This window comes from Mustela lutreola, chromosome 7, assembly GCF_030435805.1.
Source record: "Mustela lutreola isolate mMusLut2 chromosome 7, mMusLut2.pri, whole genome shotgun sequence".
Classification (NCBI taxonomy): Eukaryota; Metazoa; Chordata; class Mammalia; order Carnivora; family Mustelidae; genus Mustela; species Mustela lutreola.
In genome coordinates this window covers 35,808,226-35,835,888 of record NC_081296.1, presented here as the reverse complement: position 1 = coordinate 35,835,888, position 27,663 = coordinate 35,808,226, and the positions used below count along the sequence as shown (strand labels likewise).

Genomic DNA, 27,663 nt, shown 5'->3' with positions numbered 1-27,663 from the left:
GGCCCGGGAGTAAAACGCGTTGTGCGCGCCGCTTGACCGCTTTCAACAAAGGAAAACCCAGCAAGGGGAGAGGAGAGCGCCGGCAGCGGCTCTGCGGGCTCAGGGCTGAGGATCCGGTAATGAAGTCTTTCTGGAAGGTAAGAGAGGGCTGTGTGCTGTGTGCTATTTTTAAACCTGCTGGAGCAGCACATGGACTCCTGCCCCGCGCAATTTCTCCAGCCGAGGAGGGGCCCCGGGGGGGAACGCAGCCAGGAATTTCAAGGCTATTTATCGTATTTCCTTTTATCAGGCAAATGATTTTCCTATTTCCCACATAGATAAAGATCTTCTGCTTACAACTCCGGCTCATTGACCTTGTCGGGGACCGCTGTGCAGTCTGGAAATTGGTCCCAGAGAGAGAGAAGGGCGTTGTTGTTAGGGGTTGGCTCGAGGGGGTTGGGTGTTTCTTCTCCCAGCAGGGAGGAGGTCGGTCTGCCAAAAAACAAAACAAAACAAAACAAAACAAAATAAGTAAGTAAAATAAATAAATTAATTAAAAACCTTGCTCCCCGCCCCCAACTCAAAATGGACTGTTCTGTGCTATTTTGCAAAACTGCAAGGTTGACCAAGGAGGCTTTCAGTTCACCAGATTCCCCACACTCCCACCTGAGTACGTCCACAGCATTTTTCACCAGGACTGCTCTCTCCTTGTCTCCCCTTCTCTCTCTTCTGTCTCTCCTGCAGCAGCAAGCCCTACCCTGGAGCCAGCCCGAGACCCACGGCTGCATCGCTGTCTTGGCAGGCAGTGAGCAGAGGGGGCGGCAGCTCGGTCTCAGCTTGCAAACGGAGCCAGGCTCTTGGCTGTGCCAGCTCTGGAGGCCCCTTGGAGATGCCAGTGTGCCTGAGTGAGGCAGTTGCAACTTCCCCTCGGCTGCAAGCCTCTGGAGCCGGCAAGGCTTCTGGAAGCTGCAATCAATCTTAGGCAAGGGTGTGGCCGGAGGGCTGCTGATGGGCGGGAGGTCTCTCCCTGGGCAGGCTGCCCTCCTCACCTTGCCTTGCCTGGGCCTGCTGGCCAGGTTCACGGGCAGGAGCAGCACCAGAGATCCGCACCTTCTCGGGCACAGGACCAGAGGATACTGTGGGAGGCTGGGGTTTTATTATAAATGTTCTCCGTTTCTGGCTTGTTCAAAAGCACAAAACATAAAGAGAGCCAGCTAGACGGAGGGAAGCCAGCTCCTTGCAGACTCAGCGTTTGAATAGCAAGGAGCTGCAGGCCCTCCTTGGACCAGCGTGGGTCTGCGGTGGGCTTGAACAGAGCCGCAGGCTTTTTTGAGCCCCGGGTCTCTCCGCACCGCGGTGGTGTTTCCTGGCCAGGGCAGCAGAGGGCGCTGGCTCTCCCAACAGCCTCCTGTCCCGGGCAGCTCTCCCACACATCTGGAAATGGGCTCTACCACTCTCTTATGAAATGTTGGATGAAGATCTGTCCGTGTGAGACGTGCTGGCACCGAGTGAGCGAGAATACACATCAAGAATTCCACTTTCTCATTAGTTCAGTTTCCCCCTCAAGAGCACTGGTGGAATGTGGGGAATTTGCCTTGCCAAGGCAGCCAGCACACTGGAGTCTTGGGCTTGGTTCAGCCCGGGTGGAATGCTTGGAGGGACCACCTCTGGTCTGAAGCCTTTGCCCTTCCCTCCCACGTGGAGGGGGGATAAGAAAACAGAAGAGCAGGACCTCCCAGATCTTTCCCCCAGGGGAAGAAAGCTAAAGATGTTTGGCCTTGCCCCTGTGGGCTTCCTGAAGAGAGCAACTGCCCACGTTTTCAGGTCTTCCAGGTCGTTGGGAAAGAAGATCTAATTCTAAGAAAGCGTCTTCCCATACGGCAAGCGATTAGAAATGCTGGTGACATTTGCAAACGATGGAGCAGGGAGAGGAGAGACTGGCTGGAGGAGGGCAGAGCCGAAGCCTGGGAAGGGACCTGGTTGCTATTCCCAGAATGTTCCCTAGACGTCCGCAAGCTGCATGCATTTAAATGTCCACATTTTCCCGCAGAAGCCAGCAATCTGTACTTCTCTTGGCCAAACAACACATCAGTCTAATATGGTGTGGGAGAAATGTGTTACATTCTTTTATGAACAGAATGTTAACACCTCCTAGAATCAATATTTATATCCAAGAACACAATGAACTGGCTTGTTTTGTGCTGCTGCAGGTATAAGAAAGGGACATTTGGGGGAAGCTGGAGATTGCCCTTGCTTCTACCCAGAAAGGCAGGCCCAGGGCAAACCAGCTGGGGCTCAGGCATCCAGAGGGTTTCCGCCCCTGAGACCCTGCTAGCTCCCTTCCTGCCCCTGCTGCTTTCTGTCTCCTGGGATTGCGAGAGGAAGCCAGAGGCAGCAAGTGGGGCAGGACGTGGCAGCGGAGGCCAGGACGTGAGGCAGTATCCTGTCCACATGACAGTTTGGGGGAAGGAGGGTCAGGCTTGCATCCTGGAACTTTCTAGTGGATAGCAAAGTGAGAGCTGACACAACATAAATGCTTAGACAAGAGACTTGTGGGGGCTGGAGAAAAGGGAACAGGGTGAGATGGCTCTTTTTCTGGGGTCACCCTGGTGATATTTTTCTGGCCAGGCAGTTTCCCTCATTGAAGACAGCAGCTGTGACAGAGATGGAAGCCAAGTCTCCTCTCTCCAGAATGCTGTCTATTCCTCGGAGGTTTTGGGGAAACTCCATCAAGCTCCTTAGGCTGTTTCGTTCCTGAATGCTGTTTTTATTTGACTGCCTTTAGAAGCCTCTGGGTCTGCAGCCTGGAGTCAGGGCCTTGCTCCTAACAGGTAACGTCCTTTCCTAATTATAAAAACAAAAATAAACGCCTTTCTCCCTCATCTGGAAAATTTCAGTTTTGCCTGCATCCGAGCATCTAGAAATGTGAGTGTCCTCTTCATCTTGTGGACTGGATTGGGGTCTCATTTTGCAGAGCGAGCAGGCCCGCTTCGTTTCCAGATTAGATGCTGAAGGTTACCCCGTTAACAATAGCACTTGTCTCTCATTAAATGCCTGGAGCTCATTATGGTATTACCTCCAGAAAAGTCTTCTCTGCTTTAATAGGCATGATCTTTAGAAAAGCTCCTTTGGCTTATGTATAAGACCAAGACATGATTAATCTTGGCCCCATTTAGCCATGGGTCACATCTTCAGGGTACAGTGAAACCTCTTCTTTGCATGACCACAGTTTACAATTTTCTAAAATTTACAGCCCTTCTCTGTCGTTAGCATGTTTAGTTGCAATTCCCTTGGTATGTCCTGTTATTTTCTTCCGGTTCTAAGAAACCATCAGTAGATATCCCAATCATATTTGCTATAAAATTGGCCGTGAGAAACAAACAGTAATTCACTGGAAGGCGTGAGGATGTTTAGCATCTTTATAGATGCAAAGCTCCCCCTGCAGAAATCCCTCGAGAGAAACCTCTGCAAGTTCAATGTTCTGAACACCTTTAGAGAAACCGCCTGACTTAAGCTGCCTAGAAAGTGGCACCTGGTCCCGCTGCTGTTCTGGTATCAGGGGCAGAACAAAGAAATAGTCAGAGTTGACAGTGGGGCTGAGAATCAGAGTGCAGTCTTTAGTCAGGATGGTAGAGGTTGGCAGGGTCTGACTTATTGCCTGTAGCTCAGTGCCAGGATCTGAGACGAAGGGGCTGACACTGAGTGCGTCCTTAGGGGTCTTCAGTAAAAGTCACCCCAAGTCAGGACCTATCTTTAAGCTTCAGAATTGTTGCTATAGATGTTGATTTAGCACCTAGCCTCCTGCATCTCAGATGAATGTGCCCACGGAGATCTCTGATTTGTAGACATTCCTGCCTGCCCCGTCTGCTCCTTCTCCAGACTGTCCATCCCCACCAACGGCGCCTCTCTGGATCTGTTTGAAGCTGGAGATTCCTGCACAGCTGCCCTCTGTCCTCCCTCCTTCCCACCGCTAGCTGTCACTCACTGTGCTCATGCAGCCTCTCCTCCCCTCCATTCTTCTCTGTCCCAGCCTCAGTGGGAGCTCCCACCGCCAGCATCTCTCCCGGGGTTCAGTCACAGACACACCTCCCCTCTCTGTTTTGGTGCTTTGCTCCCTACAACCCACTCTTCTGAGAGCAGTCGGGAGAATTTCTGAAAACCACAAACTGGATTCTATCACTCCCCACTTAGAGATCTTCAGTGGTGTCCCCCCGCACTCAATCCCCAAAAGTCCTTAGGATGGCTGAAAGACTTCCTGTGGTCCAACTCCCTTCTGCCTTTTGCCCCCTTCCCCAAGCTCTCTCTACTCCCCTCCCCTGAGTTTCATTTAGCCCCTCTCCAGCACCAACAGAGGCTGGCCTTCATGCTCTCTTCCTGATTTCTTACCTAAGTCCTACCTGTTGCTCTGGTCTCATCTTACGAGTTACTTCTTTGGAGAGGTCTTCCCTGACCCCACGGTCTAAGACAGGTCCCTACTCCCTGCCAGCAGGCTCTGCAGAAGTCCCACCCCCACCCCCGTCTTCCTCCTTTTGAGCCCATTGGTGATAGCTTATCGACTCTGGTTTGCTTAATCGTTTTCTTCCAAGAGACAGTAAGCTCCGTGAAAGCAAGAACCAGGTCTGTTTGGCTGCATTCCTTGCCCTGCCACAGAGGGGAGTAAATACTAATTGAACCAGCGAATGAAACTATACACAACCTGATCAGCTGCTGCGAGAATTGATGCTCCTTTAACGGTTTATGCCTTCCTAATCCTGTCTGGCGAGACCGCGTGTTACCCCCAGATTCTACCTTGAGGAGTCCCTCACTGAGGGTTGGGAGAAACCGAGTCAAATTCCGAAATGTCTCTCCCTCCTGTTCCTTGGTTCCCCCCATCACAGGCTCTTTTTGCTTCTTGTCCTGCCTATTCAACAGCCTGCTAACCGGCCTCTCCCCCACAGAGCTTTGAGTTCAGGAGTCCGGCAAGGACTGAGAACTGCAAACACGAACGGGGGAGAAAAGGTGTTTCTTGATTTTCATAAACCTCTAACTGAAATTTGGCACTTTTTGGAATTTGAAATGTTGGGAATGGAGCCCAGCAGTACTGGCAGGCCCTGTGACGTGGCCACTGGCGGGAGTATGGATATTTACACCATGTCACAGCTGTTGCAGACGTTGAAATACCATTTGTGATCATTACTACTTTAAAATTATGGTGGTTATTAGAGCTGCTGCTACATTGTTATTTAATCCTTTAAGAAACACAAGTATTCCTGTGTAACTCATGTTTAATATTTTCATAGCTGTATTTCAGTATAGTTGGTGTTCCTTGTAATCCTACATATTTTATTTTCTGCGCCTAAAAACATTATTCTGAGAAGCATCCACAGGCTTCATAAGATTGCAAGGATGGGTTCATGGCAGAAAACATGTTAAGAACTTCTGATTGAGTTTTCCTTCATCTCCCATCACTGTCTTGCAAAAACAGCCTTGATGCCTTGCCCTGGGCAAATAAAACGAAGTCCCTTAGTATGGCATTCAAGGCCAATTTATAATCCATTTTCAAAAAAATCTTTCTCTTTCTCTATTTTTTAATCAGTACACTGGATTCTTTTTTTTTTTTTTTTTTTAAGATTTTATTTATTTGAGAGAGAGATAGAGCATGAGAAGTGGGAGGGAGAAGCAGACTCCCTGCCGATGTGGGAGCCGATCCTGGGACTCCAGGATCATGACCTGAGCTGAAGGCAGTTGCTTAACCACCTGAGCCACCCAGGTGTCCCTGGATTCCTGTGTTCTAGGAATTACTTGAGTGCATCAAAAATGCACTCATATCTCCAGTTCTATTTTTAGCTTCTCTTAAAGAACTACAATTGACCCTTGAACAAAGCCAGGGGTTAGGGGTACCGGCCCCTGAGCAGTCAAAACTCCACATGGAAGTGTGACTTCCCCAAAACTTTACTAATAGCCTACTTTTGCCTCGAAGTCTTACCAATAACATAAATAGTCGATGAACACATATTTTATGTTACATATATTATATGCTGTGTTGTTACAATAAAACAAGCCAGAGAGAAGAAAACGCTAGGAAAATCATAAGAGAAAATACATTTACAGTACTATCCTGCATTTATTGAAAAAAATCCACGCAGTTTAAAGCCCTGTTGTCCGGGGGTCAACCGTACTTTAAGGACTAGCTCAAACTGTTATCTTGGTAAAGCTCTCTTTTGACATCCCCTGGACACAACCTTTGTATTTTCCAGAACAGTTTGCTTACAGCCATTTGGTAATTTATCAGTTCCTACTGTAGTCAGCTTTCATGTTTACTCTTTGTTACATTGTGAACTTTTGAGGAGACCTCGTCCTCAGCTTTAAACCCTAAACACATAGTATTTGGAAAATGTTTGAATGAATGACTGTATCTAAAATATTCACTCTCCTGAGGGGGTGACTAAAATCCATAACGGCCACACTAGTTTGTCCTCAAAAACAAGAACTTCAAAAACAAAACAAAACAGACAAACAAAAAAACTAAGAACTTCTCTAGATAAGCGTAATCCCCCTTAAAAAATACAGCAGTCCCAAGGGCACCTAGCTGTCTCAGTGGGTGGAGCGTGCAACTCTTGATCTCTAGGTGGTGAGTTTGAACCCCATGTTGGGGGTAGAGATTATATAAAAATAAAATCTTAAACCCCCCCCCCCAAAAAAAAAAACCAGCCCCAAGGAAAATAGATTATTATCTTACATTCCAGTGCCTGGACCCAGCTGCCTTGAGTTAATGTCTATCCTTGAAGATAGCAAAAGCACTCCTGGCAGGAACCCATTTGCTGAGTCCATAAACCTTTTGGCTGTATCACTGACATCTTCTCACATTACCCTTCTTTGAACGACGCCAAACATACTGGCCAGTCTCCTTCAAGCAGACGCTTTCCATTACTTGCCCCAGGATTTTCTAGCCATCAGGTTACGGTATGATTTTTACATCCTAGAACATTCAGCTGCTTTATGCCAACCTTAAACAAATGCAAATGCAAGGTTTGAAAAATTCTTTTCCTAAGGAGCTTGAAGAATTAAAAAGGAGACCGTTCCTTCATTTCATAGTCCAACAAACGGCTTGAGTAGCTGGATCTCCGTATGTGCACCTGCGCGGAGGCTGGAAGGAATGTTAGCAAACACTGACCTGAAGTTGCAACCTCACGGAACCGCAGACTGAGCTGAAAAGGAAGCATTTAGTGGAGAGGGATCAAAGTGTCTTGTATCTTGCTCGGGGGCAAATCTGCTGGTTGACTCTTGGTTTTAGCAAGTCCCACACAGAACTTTCCATATTTCCTCCATGACGTCCCAACCTTAAGTATATCCCATCTCACATAATGGCACTACCCAGTTGCTCAAGCCAAAATAACCTGGGCTCAATCCCACGACCCTGAGATCATGACCTGAGTCGAAATCAGGAGCCAGATGCTCAGCTGACTGGGTCACCCAGGCGCCCCTCCCAGGGAGTTATTCCTAATTCTTTTCTTTCACTCTTCACATTTTCCTCACAACTTCTGTCCCTTACACTTTGAAAATATATCCTGAATTTGTCTGCTCTTTTCTGTCTGCACTGCCACCACTCCAGGCTAAACTACTGTCACTTCTGCCTTGAACTCTGGTGCCATCTTCTTCCTTTTTTAAAGATTTATTTATGTTGAGAGAGTGAGTGTGTGAGCACATGTAGGGGTGGATTCCATGACCCTGAGATCACCACCTGAGCTGAAATCAAGAGTTGGACGCTTAACCGATGATGCCACCAGGCACCCCCTGTGCCAATCTTTTAACTGGCCTCTCTGATTCTGCTCTTGACTCCCCAGTTCGGTATACAGCGGCCAGAGTGAGGCTTGAATAACATGGGGCTTACTTGTGAGAGCTCTCATCACAGCCACTTAGAATACAATTTAAACTTTTTAATTTTTTAGAAGATTTTATTTGAGAGAGAGAGAGTCAGCATGAGAGGGGGTAAGGTCAGAGGGAGAAGCAGACTCCCCACAGAGCTGGGAGACCGTTGCGGAACTCGATCCCGGGACCCTGGGATCATGACCTGAACCCAAGGCAGTCGCTTGACCAACTGAGCCACCCAGGTGCCCACAATTTGAACTCGTTATCACACCTTACAAGGCTCTACACAATTCTGTATTGCTTACCTTGCAACTTCAAAGCCACTCTGCTTCTCTTGTACTCTGTTCCATCCAGCCTTTTGGGGTTTTTCTCTCTTCCTTGAAATCCCACAGCTCATCCCTATCTCAGGATTTTGGCTGTTTTATTTCCTAAGTCCTCAGAGGCCTGGCTCCTTGGAATCAGCAGGGTCTGCCTTTAAACGTTACTTTTTCAGAGAAGGCTTTCCTCTATCTTAGTTATTTTGTAGCATTTCAGCTTATCTTGGCAACTAGCTGATGGGAGTTTGTTAGGTTATGTTTATAGTCTCTTTTCCCCTAGCAGGATGTGAACTCCATGGGGACAGGGATCTAGAGTATCTCCTGACAAAAGAAAGACATTCAGCAAATATTGTTGGACGATTAGGTCTAATTCTGGTTTTCACACCCACCATACTATGCCACTGCTCTGAACTCGGGTCAGTCTCATTAAATATCTCTAAGGCAGTCTGGCTACTGAGAAATGTGGAGTCAGAACTATTTGGGTATAAATCCGTTCTTTGTCTCTTCCCAAGTGCAAATTTCTTACCATCTTTGCGTCTTAATTTTCATACATGTAAAGTGGGTACAGTTGTCCTACTCCATAAGGTCGTGGGAAGAATTAAATGACGTAATTTATGTAAAAGGCAGAGGAGAGTGCTTGGCCTATGTATGCCTAAATATTCTCATTTCCCTTGAATCTTACGAATTATAACAGTTAACATTTAGGTGTCTACCTGTGATAGGTACTAAATGTTTTACATGGATTAGCTAATTTAATCCGTCTAAAACTCTACACAATAGAAACTATAAATATCTGTGTAACAGATAAGAAAGCAGACTAGTTTAAGCAACTTGCCCAAGGTCACACAGTAGAAAACTGCAGAGCCCAGCAAACTAGAACTCAGCGAGTCCATCCAATTTCAGAGGTAGTGAAATGTCAAGGTCTCGGTCTTTATTTTGACCGGTTGGTAGGAAACCTATTTTATATTCTAACCTAGCACATGTGTATGAATTCAAGTGGGAAAATAAGTTTTGCAAAATTATACTTACCCTTAGTATATGTATTCTGACAGTTTCTCTTCATTTTAATTAACTAATTAATTTTTAAGTGGCTTTAACTCCATAACCCTGAGATTGAGACCTGAGCTGACATCAAGAGCCGGACGCTTAACCAACTGCCCCACCCAGGCGCCCCTCTGTTCATTTTATTTAAAAAAAAAAAATGTTTTTGACCGACTTGATTTAATGGTCTATTAATAAGTCAAAAGCACACTTTGAAAACCATTCATCTAAGTTACAATGAATCCAGCCACTCTTATTGTCCGGCTCTCTCAACCTCTACTAGAGAAACTCTTTGATGGTTATCAGCTAGACTTTTATATTTATGTTTCAGATAAGAGTTTTATTAGTTAAGATGCAGATCCCTCAAGGCTCAGATCCACTCCCCATTGCCAACCTTCTTGCCATTATGGAAAAATCATCTCTTGTCCGGTGAGAACCAAGCACTTCTTTCACTCTCCCAAAATTATTTACCTGTATCAAAGCTTTTAATACAAGGTGCCCCGTGTTGGAACTTTTTAAGCAGCTTTCCCCCGTAGACACACGTTCCCGTGAACACCACACTGAAATGGTTTCTGGATGAGATGGGCACTGACATTTTACCTGCTCTTTCAGTCCAGAGTTGGCACACGAGCTAGCATTTATTTCTGTAGAGATTCTGAGGGCAGGGTATGTGTCAAAAGGCAAATAAACGAAACAAAGAAAAAGCCCTTGGCTGGGAACTCTCAGTTGCAAGGGAGGAAATTCTTTGGGAGGGCAGGAAGTAGCTATGGGCTTTTCTGCCAAGCAATGCTTCAATTCCCCCACCCTCAGGGAAAGTTTATCCTGGTGTTGTTTCAATCCAGCAGATGCTGAGCAGTTCGAGAAAGGGAACAAACAACTGGGGGAAATAATACCACCTGTTTATGTTGACTTTTACCAAACAGGGCTGGCCACCAGCTGTCGAGGGGTTTGGGAGAAGCTAAGGTGGGAACAGGAAAGGCAAACTCAGACTGAAGCTAGGTCTTGGCTTTTTCGCTATTTGGTGGTGGGGGATCGGGGCAGGGTCCCAAGGAAGTAGAGGACCAATTCTCAGATGGCCAAGAGGCAAAGGCAGTATAAGGCACCCTGCTCACTGACAGAGCAGGGCTGGCTTTGGTGCGTGCACGGCGTTAACACGTTAATTGCTTACTCTGTATTCTTTCCCCTTCTTCAGTGATTGTAACTCACACATCATTGGGGAAAGTAATGTCCAAGGAAAGGTGACATTTCTTGGCCTCCTTTATAGCGAGCTGCTGTCACGTGACTTGAGTTCTGGAAACGCTGAGTGTGATTTCCAGGAAGACTCTTTAAAGGGTGCTGACTCAGCTGGGTTTGCTCATGCTGTCCTCACCCTCTTTTCTTCTTCATGCTGCCTGGTATTTCAAATGACAGCTGATGGCCAAGAGGCTATTCTGGACCACGAGGTGACCCTGAGAAAGGAACCATGTTGTGGTGCAGACAGGAGCCATTACACTGGCCTTGGACTGCCAACCTTCGGAATACTTTTCCATGACAGAGACGCATTTCTTGTTCAAGTTTCTGCTGATCTGGGTTTCTGTTAAGCATAGAGTCAAGCCCCATCCTAACTGAGTTGGCTCAGTAATTTTCCACACTCATGGAACCCAGTCTTTGTGTCCTCCAAAGCACAGTCACTTCTGTTCCCTAATTCTAGCTTTCTAACAACAGCGTAAGAGAGCTGTGAGGCACGTGTTCTGTCAGAAGAGGAAACTGGAGCTGGAGCAAAGCAAGTCTTGCCCAGTGCAACACCACTGGCTCCTTGGAGAGCAGCGGGCTTTAAAAGCCAGAGTCTCTCGCCCCTAGGATTTTAAAAGCATGGTGGAAAGAGGTGACAGTTTTTCCTTTAAAAATGATTTTGATTGGTTAAGTAGTGGTTGTTTTTAAAAGCAAGCATCCAAGGACAAGTAATCTCTTCTGTCAAAAGGAACAACATCAGATTTCTTTCACGTAGCCTCCAGAACACTACTGCTACATTAAAATGAATTACAACTCATTGTATTGTTACAACATACATTAAAAGAGTTGAACTCTCAAACAGGCTAAGACACATTTTGAATAAGCAATTAGCAAAATGAATGTGTTAATGTTTTAAAAGCATAACAGTCTTGATGATTAATGTGGAGTTGACAAAGTCTTTAAGATGAAAAGGCAGAGGTAGGACTTTTTTTTTTTTTCCAATTACAATGCAGGGAAAATTGAATGAGGTGGATTCAACATAGAAAAGTTTTAATGAGGCAAGTGTCAAGCAAGCATATCAACTTCTTCAAAAACAAAGAAAATCTAAAAGTTTAATTACAAAAACACTTGTACAGAAAACTTGGCATTTCAACAGTTCCAAACACATATACACAAATTTTTTCCCCTAAAATTTAATGTTGTCAGAAATAAAACACTTTGTCTTACTTTCCTCAGCTGCTCCTTGTGTTTTAATGAAAGAAAAAAAAAGATCTGTAACACTGAACAGGCAACAAGTTATTTCTGGAGAAGAACCTATACGTGTGCTAGAATATCTACAAGTTTATTGGGGAACATGAATTAGGTACTGCGTTAGCCCGTAACCTCACTCACCACCTCCTGGTTGAACAACACAGACCTGCTTTACAGAATCGGACAGTTTTGTGGTGGCTGAATCCCAGCCACCAGAGTCAGGTGTGTAGCTACTGGGAGAGGCAGGATTTTGAAAGCAGGCTGCGTATTTTGTGAAAATGGTTTCAGAGTGTAGGCAAGATCTGGGGTATTCCTGAATATGCAAATATCTCAAGTCAATGTCGGATGTCCTTGCTAGAGTCTTGAGAATGATAATCTTTGGACCAAGTTACAGCCTTTCCTGGTCAACAGTGCTGCTAACAAAGGGGCACAAAACGGACACAAAGGAGAAACAGAGAGAAATACGAGGAGGAAAGAAAAAGGAGACAAAGTGTCTGGCAGAAAGGCAGATACAAACTTCCAGAACTGGCTTAGCTGTCCTTCTGCCACACACAGGCTATTCTAGCTTGGACTGAGCACGCAGGGAGGCTGAGGGAAGTGACAAGAACAGCAGGTGAGGGCAGGAACACAGGAAAGCACAGAACAAAGCAGGCTAGGCTTATGGCGACAGATAGATGGGCTCTTATTCTAAGAAACTGCCAGGCAGTTGTGTGTAGGCTTCAGTGCGTGGAAATTTGACATGTGCTCACATGGCATTTTTTAACAAGGTTGTTTTTGTTGTTATTTTATTTCCTTTGGGATAATAAAGAAATCAGGTAAGGAGATGCTGAGAAGACAGGATGGTGCAGCAGCCCGACAGGGGGTTTCTGGCTTGTACCCTGGCTCATGAGCAGATTGTGAGGGGGACACACTTCCACCTGCTTCAGTGGCGTGGTGCCTAGACAATGGGCTCAGCATGTGCCACTTTGGTTCCAAAGATCTCAGCTGCAACTGTCAGCCTTGCACTCTAGAGCAACAAAACACAACACAGCAAAACCCTGAGATGAGAACCAGAAGGCTGTCTTCCCTTTTGGTGTTTAAAAAAAAAAAAAGAATCACTTCCTAAGAGGGGAAAAGGAAGGGAAGCCTGTCCTTTTGATGTAGATTTTGCAGTTGTGGCTACAGAGGGAAGACAAATCCCTCTGTGCCCTTGCTTATTAGCTCAAGAGACGATTTTGAACATTTCCACCCATCCCTATGCTTGTACCTAGAGCAGACAGGGATTCCCTCAGGTTTCACTCATGATAAACTTTGGGTTTTTGTTTTTAATGCCAAATGAGAAACTACTTTTCCCGTTCTCTCCTGTTTGCCAATGACCTTTTCCTTAGCAAAAAATGCTCCATAAGACACTGCCAACAGATGGGAACAGAAGAGCCTTGCTGGGGCTGGGACCAGACAGTGTCTGCGCAGGAGCAGTGCTTAGGAAACAGCAGGCAGTAGCAAGGAGGAAGGAAAGAGCATTCTCCTTCAGGGCAGCAATCACAAAGCCTTGGTGAGGGCTGGCACCCACTGGGCACCGTGTGGGATAGGAAACACAGCCTTGCTCCACAGGGCACTGTCGACAAGAAGCTCCTTTCTTTGGAGTCACAGCAGGACAATGATGGGAGAAGCCTGGGCCTGTCCAATGAGAGGAGCTCTCCTTCAGAGCCCTGCTGAGCAACAGAGCCCAGAGGTCAGAAAATGGAGATGTCGAACCTGAAGAGGGTGAAGGAAATAAAACATCACCCTCAAAGGTACTAAAAAAAAAAAAAAGAAAAGTGACAGCTAGGTAAGAAAACCGGAGCCACTGAGAAAAGGGTCCCATGTGAAGTGAAGCAATGAGAAGGCTTCCTTCCTGCTGCAGGAGAGGTCAGGGTCAGGGCGGCTGGTCGGCAGAATCTATGCAGACCCACTTTATCAGAAAGAAATGCAGATGCCAGGAAACTGGAGACCCGGGAGAAGGGCTGTACACTTTCAAAGCTGCACAAGGACGGTTCCACAGGAAGTGCGTATCCATGTTCCTCTAGCAGCTCTCGCCTATGGCTTCCCGGGGTGAAGGCATTAAACTCCTAACTGATAGTTCTTTCCCAAGCAGAGCAATCTGTACCCCCTCTCTGCCTCCACTCAGTTCATAGGTCCATGGATGGCTTCTCATTCCTCACAAGTAAAACCACTTACAGAACGTCATGGAGCTCTAAGACCTGTAGGATTGGGAGGGAGAAAAACAATGAAGATACCAAAAAGGTAATAAGCACTGATCAGAAAGGTTAGGGCTCTGGGTTAAAAAAAAAAAAAAAAAGCTCTGTTCTATTTTTGGTAGGGTTGAGGTGAGAAGCAGGGTGAGTGTAGACAAAAGAGCTCATAAAGCTGCAGACAGACAAGCTCACTGAGATGTTTTAGATAACATTTCAATGAAACGTGGCCCAGCTCCAGTTCAGCAACAATAGGGAGGTAGGAAAATCGTCAGCCCAACACAGAAAAGCAACCATCGGGGCCAAATCGGATGATGGAAAATTAGTGCTCTATTTTAGCCCAAAGAATGTATAATCAATCAAAACCAATTTTCTTCAAGCAGAAATCTAAAAATCTTGGCATGTATATAGAAATGTATTGTGTGCAGAGGATCAATACATTTTCTTACATTGCTAAATGCAATTGCATAAGGGTTTTTTTTTTTTTCCCTCAAAGAGCTGAATATTTTTCATTTGGTTAAACTGAAATCAAGTAACATATGGATTTTGACAGTTTATGTGACATTGGTCACCTCTCAGTGTGAAATTGCCCCATGGTTTCCTCCCAGCCCTCCTTTTTTTCTAGGTACCAGTAAGACACAGAGAAAGGTGACAGCTGGGGCAAGTCTTTCACTGTACGTCTCTAAAAATGATTTTTAAATGGGTTGACCAAAATTTTGTAACATTACAATTACTGGATCGTAAGTTTTTCTATTTGCTTCCTATTTATCTTAATGCTCACATTCCAAGGCTTTTTAGTGTCTTCCCCTTACACCTGCCCCGACTCCTCATAGCAATGTTTTAGAAACTTCACTGAACCAGAATTTAGGTACACATGTTCTTGTCCTGGATTCTGCACTCATCTACTTAGATATTTTTCAGGCAAGAAATCTCACCTCTTCGGGACCTAGTTTCTTCCTATGTAAAATGCTGGGATTTCTGAAGGTTCCTTCCAGCTCTAATATGCTCCCCCAAACTGTAGAACCCTGGCTTCCCTTCACTCATTGGCTCCTGACAGTGGATGAAAACTTGGCCAAGCTCACGTCAGAGTAATTAATTGCACCAGGAATGCTGGGCACATCAGGCATAGCTGTCTGCACATATTTGTATAATGAGGCCAAGCCAGTATTAATCACAGTCTTCATAATTGTTTCATTTAACAGTTTCGAGGGGTGTGGGGAACTACCTACTCTTAGTTATGCTTGCATGACTAGATTGTAAGAATCTGAAGTAATAAAATCGGTTCACATTTCAGTTATTTTTCTTTTCCAAAAGCAAAACAGAGGTGAAAACCAAGGATAATGGTAACATTCTAGGTTTTCCACGACACCTCTGAAAGCCGATACTACAGTTCATATCCTGAGAGAGGCAAAGCTCGAGGAGAGTCTTACTGGCAAAATGCTCAAAATAGAAAACCACTTTTGGCTCAAAACTTGTAATAACTGCCCTATACCTATGTGAGGAGACACCATGTTATCAATTACTGTGTTCTTCCACAATCTTCCACAGTTTCTCCCGGCTCTCTCTTTTCAAGCCTACAAGAGTGCTAATTGAAAACACTGTGTGAAAATGAGAAAGATGATGAGCTCCTGAAAATCCCAGGCCTAGATTTACAAGCTGTTCCTCTCATAAACAGCAGCAGTAATGCCATTTCTTTATTCTGTAGGCAGTCCAGCCATCTCTTAGAAGTACGGGCTGTTCCATCTGGCTACTCACTAGAAGGACGGTAATCCTTTCCCCATCAGAGCACGGCTGAGGCTAAAGTATAATGAATTGTTTTGCAGTTACCATCCAGTGGGATGGCCAAGGAGAGACTCCTGCTTTTTGTCTCTGCTAGCAGATGTTGCCTCATTAGACAAAGTCATGGGTTTTATTTATTCTTAGACATTTTGCTCAAGGTCCAGACCATACTAGAATATGAATATGTCTATGAGTGTGCTTAGGTACCTGCAGGACAAATAAATAAAGATTCAAATCCATGACTGGCCATTGTAAGGAGCACATCCTGCTTTCCACTTTTGTCTTTCTACCCAAACATGGCCATCTCACCATATGGTCTTAGGACTTCCACAGTTTATAAGTCTGCTGCAGACCAAAGGGATGTCAATTCGGTGGGATGGCATACTACAGGGCACACTTGCTCTAGGAATTTAGGTGAATACATACGAGTTCTATTTAAGAAATGACACCTGGGATGCCTGGGTGGCTCAGTTGGTTTAGCAGCTGCCTTCAGCTCAGGTCATGATCCCAGGATTCCGGGATCGAGTCCCACATCGGGCTCCTTGCTCAGCAGGGAGCCTGCTTCTCCCTCTGCCTCTGCCTGCCATTCTGTCTGCCTGTGCTCGCTCTCTCCCTCTCTCTCTCTGATAAATAAATAAAATAAAGAAAAAAAAAAAAAAAAGAAATGACACCTGATGACTATCATTAGCACCAAAAAGTTTATATGGTCAGAGACTTTCTGGAAATGTACGTTTTTTTCTTTTCTAAGAGGACATAACACATGCTACTAGTCATTTGTTGAAAATATTTTAGAAGGCTTATTTTCTCTCTCCTCTCTTTTTTGCCTACTGAGAATTTATTTTTTAAATCGATTTAAAGTCTTTTCATTTTTTATTTTATTTAAGGAATCTCTGGGCCCATCGTGGGGCTGGAATTCATGACCCCAAGATCAAGGGTTGTGTGCTTTTCTGACTCAGCCAGCCAGGAGTCCCCCTTCCCCTTTTTAAAAAAGTCTAAATCTCTTTAAACAGGCAATAGCTGTTTCACTGTAAGGCTAGTCCACAGTGACATCTAACATACAATAGTTACTCTGGTATCGAGTGCTGAATGAAAAGCTTCTTACATAGGTTTATATACATGCGATGTCTCAGTGACTGCTGTTGTAAGTGATCATTAGTATTTTCCAGGGAAAAGGAAGCTTAACAATTAAGTGATACTTATTTTGTTCTAAGCGCTGTTTTGGGGGTGATTTCTTCTAAGTTTTCATTCACTCTTCAAAACCCTTCGGGAAACAACACCGGAGAATACAGCGACTAGCTAACAAAGCTGGAATGGAGGTTCAACCGCAAAAAAATCATGCTCTTTCCACTAAATCACACTGAGGCAGGCATGAGAAGGAACTCTATTCTGACATTATTTCCTATATTTAGTAACCATGTAGCAGTAGTTTTAATCAAGTCTCCAACACATTTATTTGATGTATTGCTAGGGTTTTAGTAGCTCTGAGAAAGCCTACTGCCTTACTTTGGATGACGTGTTGGCACATACGTATTGCATCAGTGAGCACTCACCATTCCCTAACGATCAAGCCTGTTCACAACTTCTCGAACTGTAGCTATGAAGTTCTCATTGTCTTGGGGATTAGCTAAAATAATACTGTGTAGTCTGTTCATATAGGAGTCAATGGTGTCCACGGTAGGTGTCTCTCCACTTCCTGAAGTGAGATAAGGAGAGAAAGAAAGAAAATCCTTCCTATTCAGTTCAACCACAGCACACTTAAGTGACTCCACAGTAAGTGTGGGGTCTTGGTCTGCTCCACAGAAAAGATTTTCATTTCGGGGGAGAGACTCTGAGACCTCAAAGAAATGAACGTAATCCACATAACCTGAATAAAAAGACGGGCTATATAGTTGTTCTACCGTATATACCAGTAGCTGTAATATAACAAGAAGTTAGAGACTCTCCCAGCTTTCTGCTGTGATTATCCTTCACAGGAAAGAGGATATAAAAAAATACCAGTGTTTATTTTCCTCTTTCTTCCCATCAAAACAAAACTACAAAGCGAGCAGACATGTATAAGAAAAATGCTCTACTCAGGATTTATTACTCAGCTTTCATTATTCTGAATATCAAATTAAGCTTAATAGAAAGGAAAGTAAATTACATGAAAATATAATTGGAGAAAAATTTAAATGGCTGGAGAGCCTGAGATTTTGGATGACTGTAGCCAATACTGAGATACTGTTACAAGACCCACAGCAACCTCTGAGCAAACAAAAACCCTTATTCTATTGATTATCTTCCGGGTGGGGAGACCTCACCCCACTGATACCACCAACACAAGACAGCACCTGCTCCCTCCCCCATCACGGAATTGCCCAGGTAAGGGTGACATTACCAGGCAACGGCATGCTGGCAAAGCTGCTGGTCAACACCTGCCGCAGGGTCTCCAGGTGCTGCTGTAGGACGGTGTTGCGGCTCCGCTCCTGGATCACATCCACCTCCAGCTTCTCCACTGCGGTGCGCATGCTCTCCACGTGCTTCTGCAGGGCTGCATTCCTCTCCTCGAACTCCATGTTGGATTTCCGGAGCTGGCGGAGCTCTGCCTCCCGAGCTGAGGACACACGTCCCACAGAGGGCACATGGAGCACTTGGAGTCTCTGAGGATTCCCGAAGACTCTTACAAGGAAGTTCTACTCAGCTGTCTCTAATTAGCTACCCCACCTCAACTCCCTAGTCTCATTAGAGCCTTCCAGATAGCAGTTTCAGCAATAAAATGCCTGGTTCCCCAGAGCTATTTTAATTCTTAAAGCTGATCATATTCCTACTTAAGATTGCAAGGAACAGTTGCAATTCTCAGTATTTGTTTGTTTATTTATTTAAATTGTGCAAGAAGCAGCCTGAGGGGCTTTCACAGGGAGATCCTGGGAGGCTGGAAGCACAGCTGTGGGTCTCCATCTTTACTGCAATGGGGTCAGCTTTGCTCTCCCTTATTTTATATTCTGGATGCCCATGTAAGCTTTTGTTTATACAAAGGGTTTCAGGCTAACAGTCTGAAAGCAACTGAATTAGTGATGCACATTTATTTCCTTTGATCCAGAGACTAAAGTAGCTTTGACAAAACTGGCGTGGCTTTCCCTCACTGGTTTTTTGAGTAGCTACCCTTACTACAGAGTGAAACAGAAAGAGTTTTCTCCCTCCAGAACAGTCCTAGGGTCAAGAATAACACTGCCGCTCCTTCCGAGCAACGAATTCCTCCTGAGAATGAAAACCCCCGTCACAAACCTGAGGAACACAAAATGATACTTTGGTAATTACCTTTGCTGTGGTTCAGGAATTCCTCTGTAAATATAGGAATGTCAAAAACAGAGCGTTCCTTTACCTCTGTTTCTTTCTGTAAATCAAGAGTAACAAAACAGTGAATTCTTTTTTTTCTTTTTAAAGATTTTTATTTCTTTGAATTACTTTTTAAAGAAAAATTTCTTTATTATTTTTCTTTATTTTCTTTATTTATTTAAGAGAAAGTGGGAGAGCAAGCACAGAGCGAGAGGGAGAAGCAGATGCTCCAGTGAGCAGAGAGCCCAATGCAAGGCTGGATCCCAGGACCCTGAGGTCATGACTTGAGCCGAAGGAAGAAGCTGAGCTGACTGAGCCACCCAAGCACCCAGTTAATTCTTTTCCCCTCTTTTCTCTTCTACTGAAGTAGAGTCGACACACAATGTTACATTAGTATCAGGTGTACAGTGCAGTAATTTCACAAGTCTGTACATTCTGCTGTGCCCACCAAAGAGTAGCTACCATCCATCACCACACAATGCCATTACAATAGCACTGACTATAATCCCTAGGCTGTACCTTTTATCCCTGTGACTTATTCATCCCATAACTGGAAGGTTGTACCTCTCACTGCCCTTCACCCACTTTGCCTATCCCTCTGTCCCCATCCCTCTTGCAACCACCAGTTTATTCTCTGTATCTATGGGGTCTGTTTCTGCTTTTTGTCTAGTCTTTTCTTTTTTTTTTTTTTTTTGAGATTCCATGTATAAGTGAGATCATATGGTATTTGTCTTTCTCTGACTTATTTTTATTTAGCATAATACTCTCTAGGTCCATATGGGTTGTCACATAAAGCAAAATTCCATTATTATTATTATTTTTTAGATTTTATTTATTTATTTATTTGACAGATAGAGATTACAAGTGGGCAGAGAGGCAGGCAGAGAGAGAGAGAGAGGAGGAAGCGGGCTCCCTGCTGAACAGAGAGCCCCATATGGGGCTAGATCCCAGGACCCTGGGATCATGACCCGAGCTGAAGGCAGAGGCTTTAACCCACTGAGCCACCCAGGCGCCCTAAAATTCCATTATTTTTTATGGCTAAGTAATATTCCACCGTATGCATGTGTATATATATGTGTGTGTATCTTCTTCTTAAAAAATTTTAAAAGATTTTACTTATTATTTGACAGAGAGAGACACAGTGACATAGGGAACACAAGCAAGGGGAGTGGGAGAGGAAAAAGCAGGCTTCCTGCTGAGCAGAGAGCCTGATGTGGGGCTCAATCCCAGGACCCCAGGATCATGACCTGAGCTGAAGGCAGATGCTTAATGACTGAACCACCCAGGCGCCCCTGTGTGGATCTTCTTTATCCATTCATCTATTGATGAATAGTTGGGTTGCTTCCATATCTTGGCTATTGTAAATAATGCTGTATTACACATAGGTAGGGGTGGATATATCTTTCCAAATTAGTGTTTTAACAAAATTGTGAATTCCTTTTTTTTTTTTTTTTTTTAAAGTAATCTCTAAGCCCAATGTGAGGCTCAAACTCATGACCCTAAGGTCAAGAGTCTCATGCTCCATCAACTGAGCTACACAGGCATTCTATAAAACAGGTAACTTTTTTTTTTTTAATTTACTTATTTGACAGAGAGAGAGAGCATGCACAAACAGGGGAAGCAGCAAAGGGAGAGGGAGAAGCAGGCTCCCCGCAGAGAAGGGGAGCTCAATCCCAGGACCCTGGGATCATGACCTGAGCCAAAGGCAGACACTTAATGACTGAGCCACCCAGGTGCCCCCAAAACAGCTAATCTTAAACAGAAGCTAAACTGAATAGGTAAAACCTGAAGGCCATGTGTTCCTTACAGAAACAGTAGGGTGCGCAGTACTCAGTTCAGGTGGAGGTGTGCGGGAAATGTATTCACCTTTTAACTAGAATCAACCTTTAAAGAGCTCAAGTACGTTAAGTATTCAGTTCTCTTAGGTGCATAATCATTGTGCAATGAGAAATCTTAAAACAAACTTACATAGGGGCGCCTGGATGGCTCAGTCAGTTGAACATCCAGCTCTTGATTCGACTCAGGTCATGATCTCTGGGTCCTGAGATCAAATCCCGAGTTGGGCTTGGCACTCAAGGCAGAGTCTGCTTGTCCCTCTCCCTCTACTTATACCCCTGTGCTCGTGTTCTTTTTCTCTGTTATAGATAGATAAAAATCTTAAAAAAAAAAACAAAACTTCCACATAAATTTCCCTAATGGAGAATATGGAAGCCATTTCTCAACTATGTGCTTTGAACGGTCAATGGTATACAGCTGTGCAAGTGGTTGAGGCAGGAATAGAAAAAGGGAATTTCTAGGTGTTTTTTTTTTTTTTCAGTTGCTTCTGTTGGTTATGCATGTAAAATGCTTTGAGATAGGGCTGTCCATTCTAAGTTTGCAGAATGACAGTAAGAACTCTGCCAACCATGAGCACTAACAATGGCATTCTATTGGTACTATTGCTGCACTTACTTGAGGGGCAGCCTACAATTGGGGACATTTTAGATTTTCTTCAAATGCAGGGAAAAACAAAAAATAAAATCAAGAAGTTAGAAATAAGTAGGCTCTAAAAATGAGAACAGCGAGGGATTATGTGAGATAGAAAATAACAAAGGCTAAAATTAATTCACCAATTTGGGGAATTTAAAAATAAAATTAAAAAAATAAGGCCTCACAAAATTACTGTAAAATATATCCCATGATGACCCTTAAGGATAAAGTCACTTTCAAGATGCTTTGGCTGCCATTTCTATAGTGAATCTGAATCTGAAAGCATTAGAAATATAAATCCTATGTGTACAGGCACAGTGTTCAAAATCTTGCATAATATAAGGTGGTAAAGACAACAGCAGGAAATGAGCACTGAAGAAATCGTTAGTGAAATTTGAAGATTCCAAAACCCTTCTAACATAAAGAACAGTTAAAAAAAAAAAAATCTAAAGGCACTGCTAAAAAAATAAATTTAAAGCCAGAGATAGAATATCTTCCCTACTCTTGCCACCACTAGTCTCTTAACTTTGAACACAAATATGATCTGGTGCCTAGTAGAAAGCTAAGCAGTTAACAGTCTATAAGGGGATTCTGATGGCCAAGCTCCTGTTTTCATACTGGCGTCTGCCTTGTCAGTGGGCTGGGCTGTGTGAACAGCCTGCCAATGGCAGTTGATCAAGGGAGGCATCTAAAATGTTAAGTCCTTTAGAGCACTTAATTTTTATCTTTAAACAAGGCAAGCAAAACTTCAACTTAAAAATAATTTAAACAATTTAAAAATAAACAATAAAATTATCAGTGAAAGCCCCCATTTCAACATGTAAAGCTCTATCTGGGGCTAGTTCCTAGTGGTTTGAAACAGAACCAAAGTATGGGCAAGGGAAGCTGGTGCCAGAAGGGATCCTAGGCATATTTCACGGTGGCTTTCTCTCGACTCTGCAGGCTTACAAACGCTTTAACCCTGTTGCCGGGTTGCTACAGGAAAGCAGAACACTTATGACATACAATTTCAACACAAAGAAAGTGTAACAGAAGTCCACAAATGACCTCGTCTAGTCTTAGACTTTATTATCCTGCCTTTTTCAGTCTCCTACTTAACCGCACAGCCTCATATGAGATCAGTCCCCTAGCCACAGGTCTGAATATCTGCCGTTGAGAAGGGTAGGGAGGGATGCTTGGTTCCCATTACCGTGGTACCAAGAGCCCTCTCCAAGTCCCCTGACTCTCATCGGACTGGTAATTCTCTTCTCCTCTTCACCAGAGTGGCCCAAACAGAGCTAACTGCATAAGCGAGAGCACAGTACCTCGTAGGTGTATTAACACACTGCCTCTTGGTACAAATTCTTAAAGTGCAAAATAAGAAACACGAAAGCAATTAAATGAAACGTTCAGTCTCTGAAAGGCAACAGAAATTCTACTTAACGGAAGAGTGGTAATAAAAACCATCAGCACTCTCCCATTACTGAGTACATTACTGGGAATGGAGAGGATCCTCCTGGGGGCTCAGATACACTTAAGCTATTCCAAGGATCGCTCAAGGGATTAAAATCATAAGGATTTCATTACCTCTTCATCGAAAGGGTCTAATTTGTTCAGGCTGAGTGTCATTTTGTCATTTCTCATAAATTAAAGGAGAAACAGAATTATTGTTTCTATCTTGGTCCTCACGCGGGATGTTTCTTGAGAGTAACACAGGTTGACTCCTGTGTCTGGAGGGCTGCCTTTTGATCTGAGAGGAGCAAAAACGCTCTTCACTTTGGTTTTTCTTTTTTTTTTTTCTTTTTTTTTTTTTTTTTTTTTAAAGATTTTATTTATTTATTTGATAGAGATTACAAGTAGGCAGAGAGAGAGAGGAGGAAGCAGGCTCCCTGATGGGCAGAGAGCCCAATGTGGGACTCGATCCCAGGACCCTGAGATCATGACCTGAGCCGAAGGCAGCGGCTTAACCCACTGAGCCACCCAGGCGCCCTGGTTTTTCATTCTATACATGGAGTGGAGAGTAAGAGAACAGAGGCTCTTCTGAACGGAACCTATTTTGCTGTGATCTAGGTTCAGGGCCAGAATTTCATAGAATGTGACACGCTTCTCTCAAGTGCCCTTTACTTTAGGGAACACTCTCAATCCTGTGTACTGGGCGGAGTGCTCCACTGCTACGCGCAACACTCCACTGGCTCTCAGGTCAGCGTTTCTGCAGCTCTGGCACGCACTTGCCAGCACCTGCTGTTGTAACAATGTCTTCGGAATCCAAGTTCCAGTTAGGAATGCGACAGGTTTCTTTTCTGTATACAAATGATATAATTTGTTTTAACTGGCAACAAATTTGGGGACATCCCCAGCAACCAGGCCCATTTTCACTTGCAACACCAGTGTGTTCCCCACAGTGTGGCAGGTGTGGCCAAGAGTGCTAGACTGGGATACTGAGGCCTGCATTTCTCTCACACCTGTGCCTCTAATTCATTAAGTGATTCTGCAGAAATTCTTTTCTGTCTTGGGCAGATCACTCTTCTCACCCATAAAATGGGGGGTGGGGTGGTCAGTTCAGAGAATTTCTGAAGTTCTTAATATTTCTGAAGTGAGCTGGAACACTATTCTACTACACTTGTCATTTTACTCCGAACAGGATAAATAAAGGGAAATAAGCATGTACTTAGAATCTATGATGTTTTAGGTATTTTATGCGATACCAGCTCTTTTATTAACTTACTCATAATTCTGCTCAAGCCATTTCACCCACCTCCAGGTGTCCCCCACAAAACCTGGGGCATCTCTAAGGTCTGATTCAGTTTCTCCTTTCCATGGGCTTCCCTGTGGCTGCTTTTCACTTGTGGTGCTTTCTTACTTTTCTGAAGCATTATGCTAAGAAAGTATATGTAAGGAAATCACTCTGTAACTATGTTTAAAAACTCAAACCAGTTCTTTTTTTTTTTACTGCAATTGTTTTGAAATTGCCTAATTTAGGAAAGATAGTAATCAACGAAAAATGAAAACTGATAAAGTGAGGGACATTAATTGGGTCAATAACCTTGTTAAGAGAGCTTTAACCTGGTGTGGGGAGAGCAACCGACAGATTTACAGAGCCTACTGTATACACATTTGAGGAACGACTGTGGCTCTTCATCTACTCTCTGCTTGTTTTCCTTTAACATGTGTCTGATCCTAAGACAGGGAAATCACATGGAGACTGATTCCTTTTCATAAATCACAGAAATTCCTACCAGGTGATATCATGTAAATAAAAATAAGAAGCTTCATTTAATAAATAAAAAGCCTCATTTAAAAAAAAGCTTCACTTCTCAAATCATCAGCAGCAGCTTCTGTGACTGAGTAAAACTACCAAATCTTTCCTGACTAAAACTATGGGCCTTACTGAAGACACAATGCCACATACAATTAGGCCAACAAAATTCATAGTGATGAAAGGAGTTAGTAGTTGACTAGAAAGTGTGAGATCTAATGTTTTAGATTATTGTCCAAGTTCTTTTTTATAACCATTAAGGACAGAGAAGTTACAAAGGATACGTAATAAGGAAAAAAGAAGTATGGAAATCTCATGATATTGGTAGGTGGGCACCGACAAATAAAAGGAGAAATAAGTAATTATACAAGTATTTGGCAATATGGAAAGCTTGCAACACTATTCAATTAGAATTTTATATATAAAGTATATATACAGTTTCTTAAGTAAAAAAAAATTGTAATATTTCACTCTAATTAGAGCACAGAGACATCATATATCTACATTTACATAGGATTTATTTGAAGAATAAAATGCTTTTATTGTACTTATTTTCTAATTCAGGGATTATAATAAATCTGCTTAACTTGTGAATCTAAATGTTTTCTCTCTGTTTTCAAGGTCACCAATGCTTAAATATGTATGAGAACTAGAGGTCAAAGATAAATTAGTTATTATTTTGAAGAAATTATTTCTTAAAACTAAATGCTCACAAGAGTACATAAGAAAATTCTTTTCTGTCAATTTCCACTGGTACTTCAACAAATGGGTTTTGAGAAAAAAAAATTTATGGGACACTTCCCAATGCAAGTGCGTCATGCTAGGTGGTATGGGGCAGCACAGGATGGGAACTAGATCATGCTTCTTTCCAAAAGAATACAGTCCAAGAATGTGAGTAATAGAAGGACTTGAGTAACCTCAACACCTTAGCTACATCAGCTAAGTATGTATGGAAAATACAGAGAGCTGTGAGGGCTAAAGGAAGCTGGAGGGCACAGGAAAAGTTTGAAGGAGGAAATGGAACTTGAAACAGGGCTTGATGGATGGCTAGAAGTCAGTGAGGCAGAACAGGATGATGGGGGAGGGGTAGTGGAAAAAATGAGTGAGAGAGAAAAGTATTTTTGTGAAAGAATAGGAATGTAGGCATGAGGCTGAAGCGGATGGCGCATGTGGAAGAGAATGAGTGGGAAAGGTTTTTATTTTCTTTTAAAAAAGATTTTATTCATTCGTTTGAGAGAGAGAGAGAGAGTACAAGCTCTAGAGGGAGAGGCAGAGGGAGAGAAGCAGGAAGCAGACTCCTTGCTGAGCTAGAAGCTGGACATGCGGCTCAATCCCAGGACCTGGAGATGATGACCTGAGAAGAAGGCAGACGGCTAACTATCTGAGCCACCTAGGCGCCCAAGGAATAAAGGTTTTTAAGTACACAGATATACACGGGAAATGTGAGAGTTAAGGTGTTTAGAAAGGAAGTTGGGACTTAATTACAGAAGACTCAGACCGCTGAGCTGAATGGGATTTGGAAAGTGACAAAAAGTCACTGAGCATTTTAAAGTGTGGAATTACCAAAAAAGTTTATTTTCTTACAACCACATGTGAACCTTGGGGCTACATATATATTTAAAGCTCTCTTTGCCGCATAGTCAAGACACACATGCCTAAATCCTATGGGTGATAGGCTAAACCAAATGGAGGGGAAAAGGCCAGTAAACAAGTAAATGCCAGTGAGCCAGGAACCAAAATACTGTCACTTGCACTCTGCTGACATTGCAGTTGAATAGTTCATTTTAACTGAATGTTGGATTCCTTGAACCACAAGTTTCTGAGAGTCAGAGTGAGGTATCTGAGGATGATGAACTGTGACCAAGTTATGGCTTTCAGCTGGTCCTTATTTCCACACCTCGCTCCAAATCCCAGCCATCTTTAGTGTGTCAAGGCAATAAAATTCTTGGACCACAAGAAAGGACCAGAGTTAGGGGCAGTAGTTCAAGGACAGACTCATAGTAAGTGTCCGCCATACAGTAAGAATCTTTGAGCAAAAGCAACTCACCCCATCCAAATGACGGGATAGGAAATATTCTGTTATTCATTAAAAAAAAAAAAAAAAAAAAAAAAAAAAAAAAAAAAAAAAGGTCCAATAGCATGAGAAACAGTAATATTATTTTAAATAGATACATGATAGGTAGACAGAAAGGGAATTACCTCATGATCATGAGTTGCCTGCCGGGCCGCATCTAAAAATATGAAAGAATAAGAGAACATTGTTAATATGAAGAACAAAACAAAACAATAACAAAACCCAAGGAAATCAACTGTACCACACCACAGTTAGTTACAGTCAGACACAAGAGAACAGCAGACACAGTTCCTACCTCTGAAGAGAACAGAGTGAAAGAGTGGACAGGAGATGCACGCCAAAGGCTGTCTGCACAACAGACTAGGTGTGGGTGGGGCTTCTTTGGCAATGTCTCCTGAAGAAAGGGAGCTTAAAGCAATACTTGAATGGTGTGATGAGCAAATTTAACAGAGGACAAAAGATCAGTGAAGACTGGGGTCTTGTCTGTCTTGTTCACTGTAGCATCTTTAATGCCTAGGTGAAAGCCTGATGCATCCCAGGAGTGCTCACTAAGTACTGTTCGAGGACAGGAAAACATGAATGGATGGATGACAAGGATGGTCCCTGCGGGCTGGGAGAAACGGTGCATGAAGGCTTAGAGGTGCTGAAGAATGGCAGGTATGGAGTTCAGTAGACAGACGTGTTTAAAGGCAGAGAAACGCCTAAACCGGGAATTAGAAAAAATGCACAGGCAGCCAAAAAGGGTCGTGGAACACCAGTCAATTGTTTGATACTGGCTATGGAAATCCAACTGAAATTTTTAAATGAGAACAATGTGATTTTAATAAAATTCCAAGGTGCTGTTTGTAAGTGAATGTAGAATAGAGAAATGATGGGAACCTGTCTTTTACATTCATCACTTTAACAGCAGGCTTTGTGACACTCTATAAGGCA

General features: G+C 43.5%; 1 protein-coding gene and 1 long non-coding RNA gene across 7 annotated transcripts in view; one reads left to right on the top strand and one right to left on the bottom strand.

Moving 5' to 3' along the window:
* Positions 1-27,590, top strand: LOC131835753 (uncharacterized). Its single transcript, XR_009355359.1, has 3 exons — positions 1-137; positions 724-2,810; positions 27,248-27,590. It is a non-coding gene; the product is annotated as an uncharacterized LOC131835753 (long non-coding RNA).
* HMG20A (high mobility group 20A) overlaps positions 131-27,663 on the bottom strand; it is a 90,057-nt gene continuing 62,524 nt past the window's right edge. For 3 of the 6 annotated variants that reach the window (XM_059180305.1, XM_059180306.1, XM_059180307.1), the window contains exons 6-10: positions 26,856-26,887; positions 18,935-19,010; positions 18,015-18,230; positions 17,188-17,330; positions 11,422-13,867 (exon numbers count right to left, since the gene is read on the bottom strand). In XM_059180305.1, the coding sequence (XP_059036288.1) occupies positions 17,194-17,330; positions 18,015-18,230; positions 18,935-19,010; positions 26,856-26,887 (461 nt within the window). In that variant the 3' untranslated portion in view covers positions 11,422-13,867; positions 17,188-17,193. Of the gene's footprint in view, positions 472-11,421; positions 13,868-17,063; positions 17,331-18,014; positions 18,231-18,934; positions 19,011-26,855; positions 26,888-27,663 lie in introns of those variants that run through there. The other 3 variants (XM_059180310.1, XM_059180309.1, XM_059180308.1) reach the window with 3 other exon arrangements.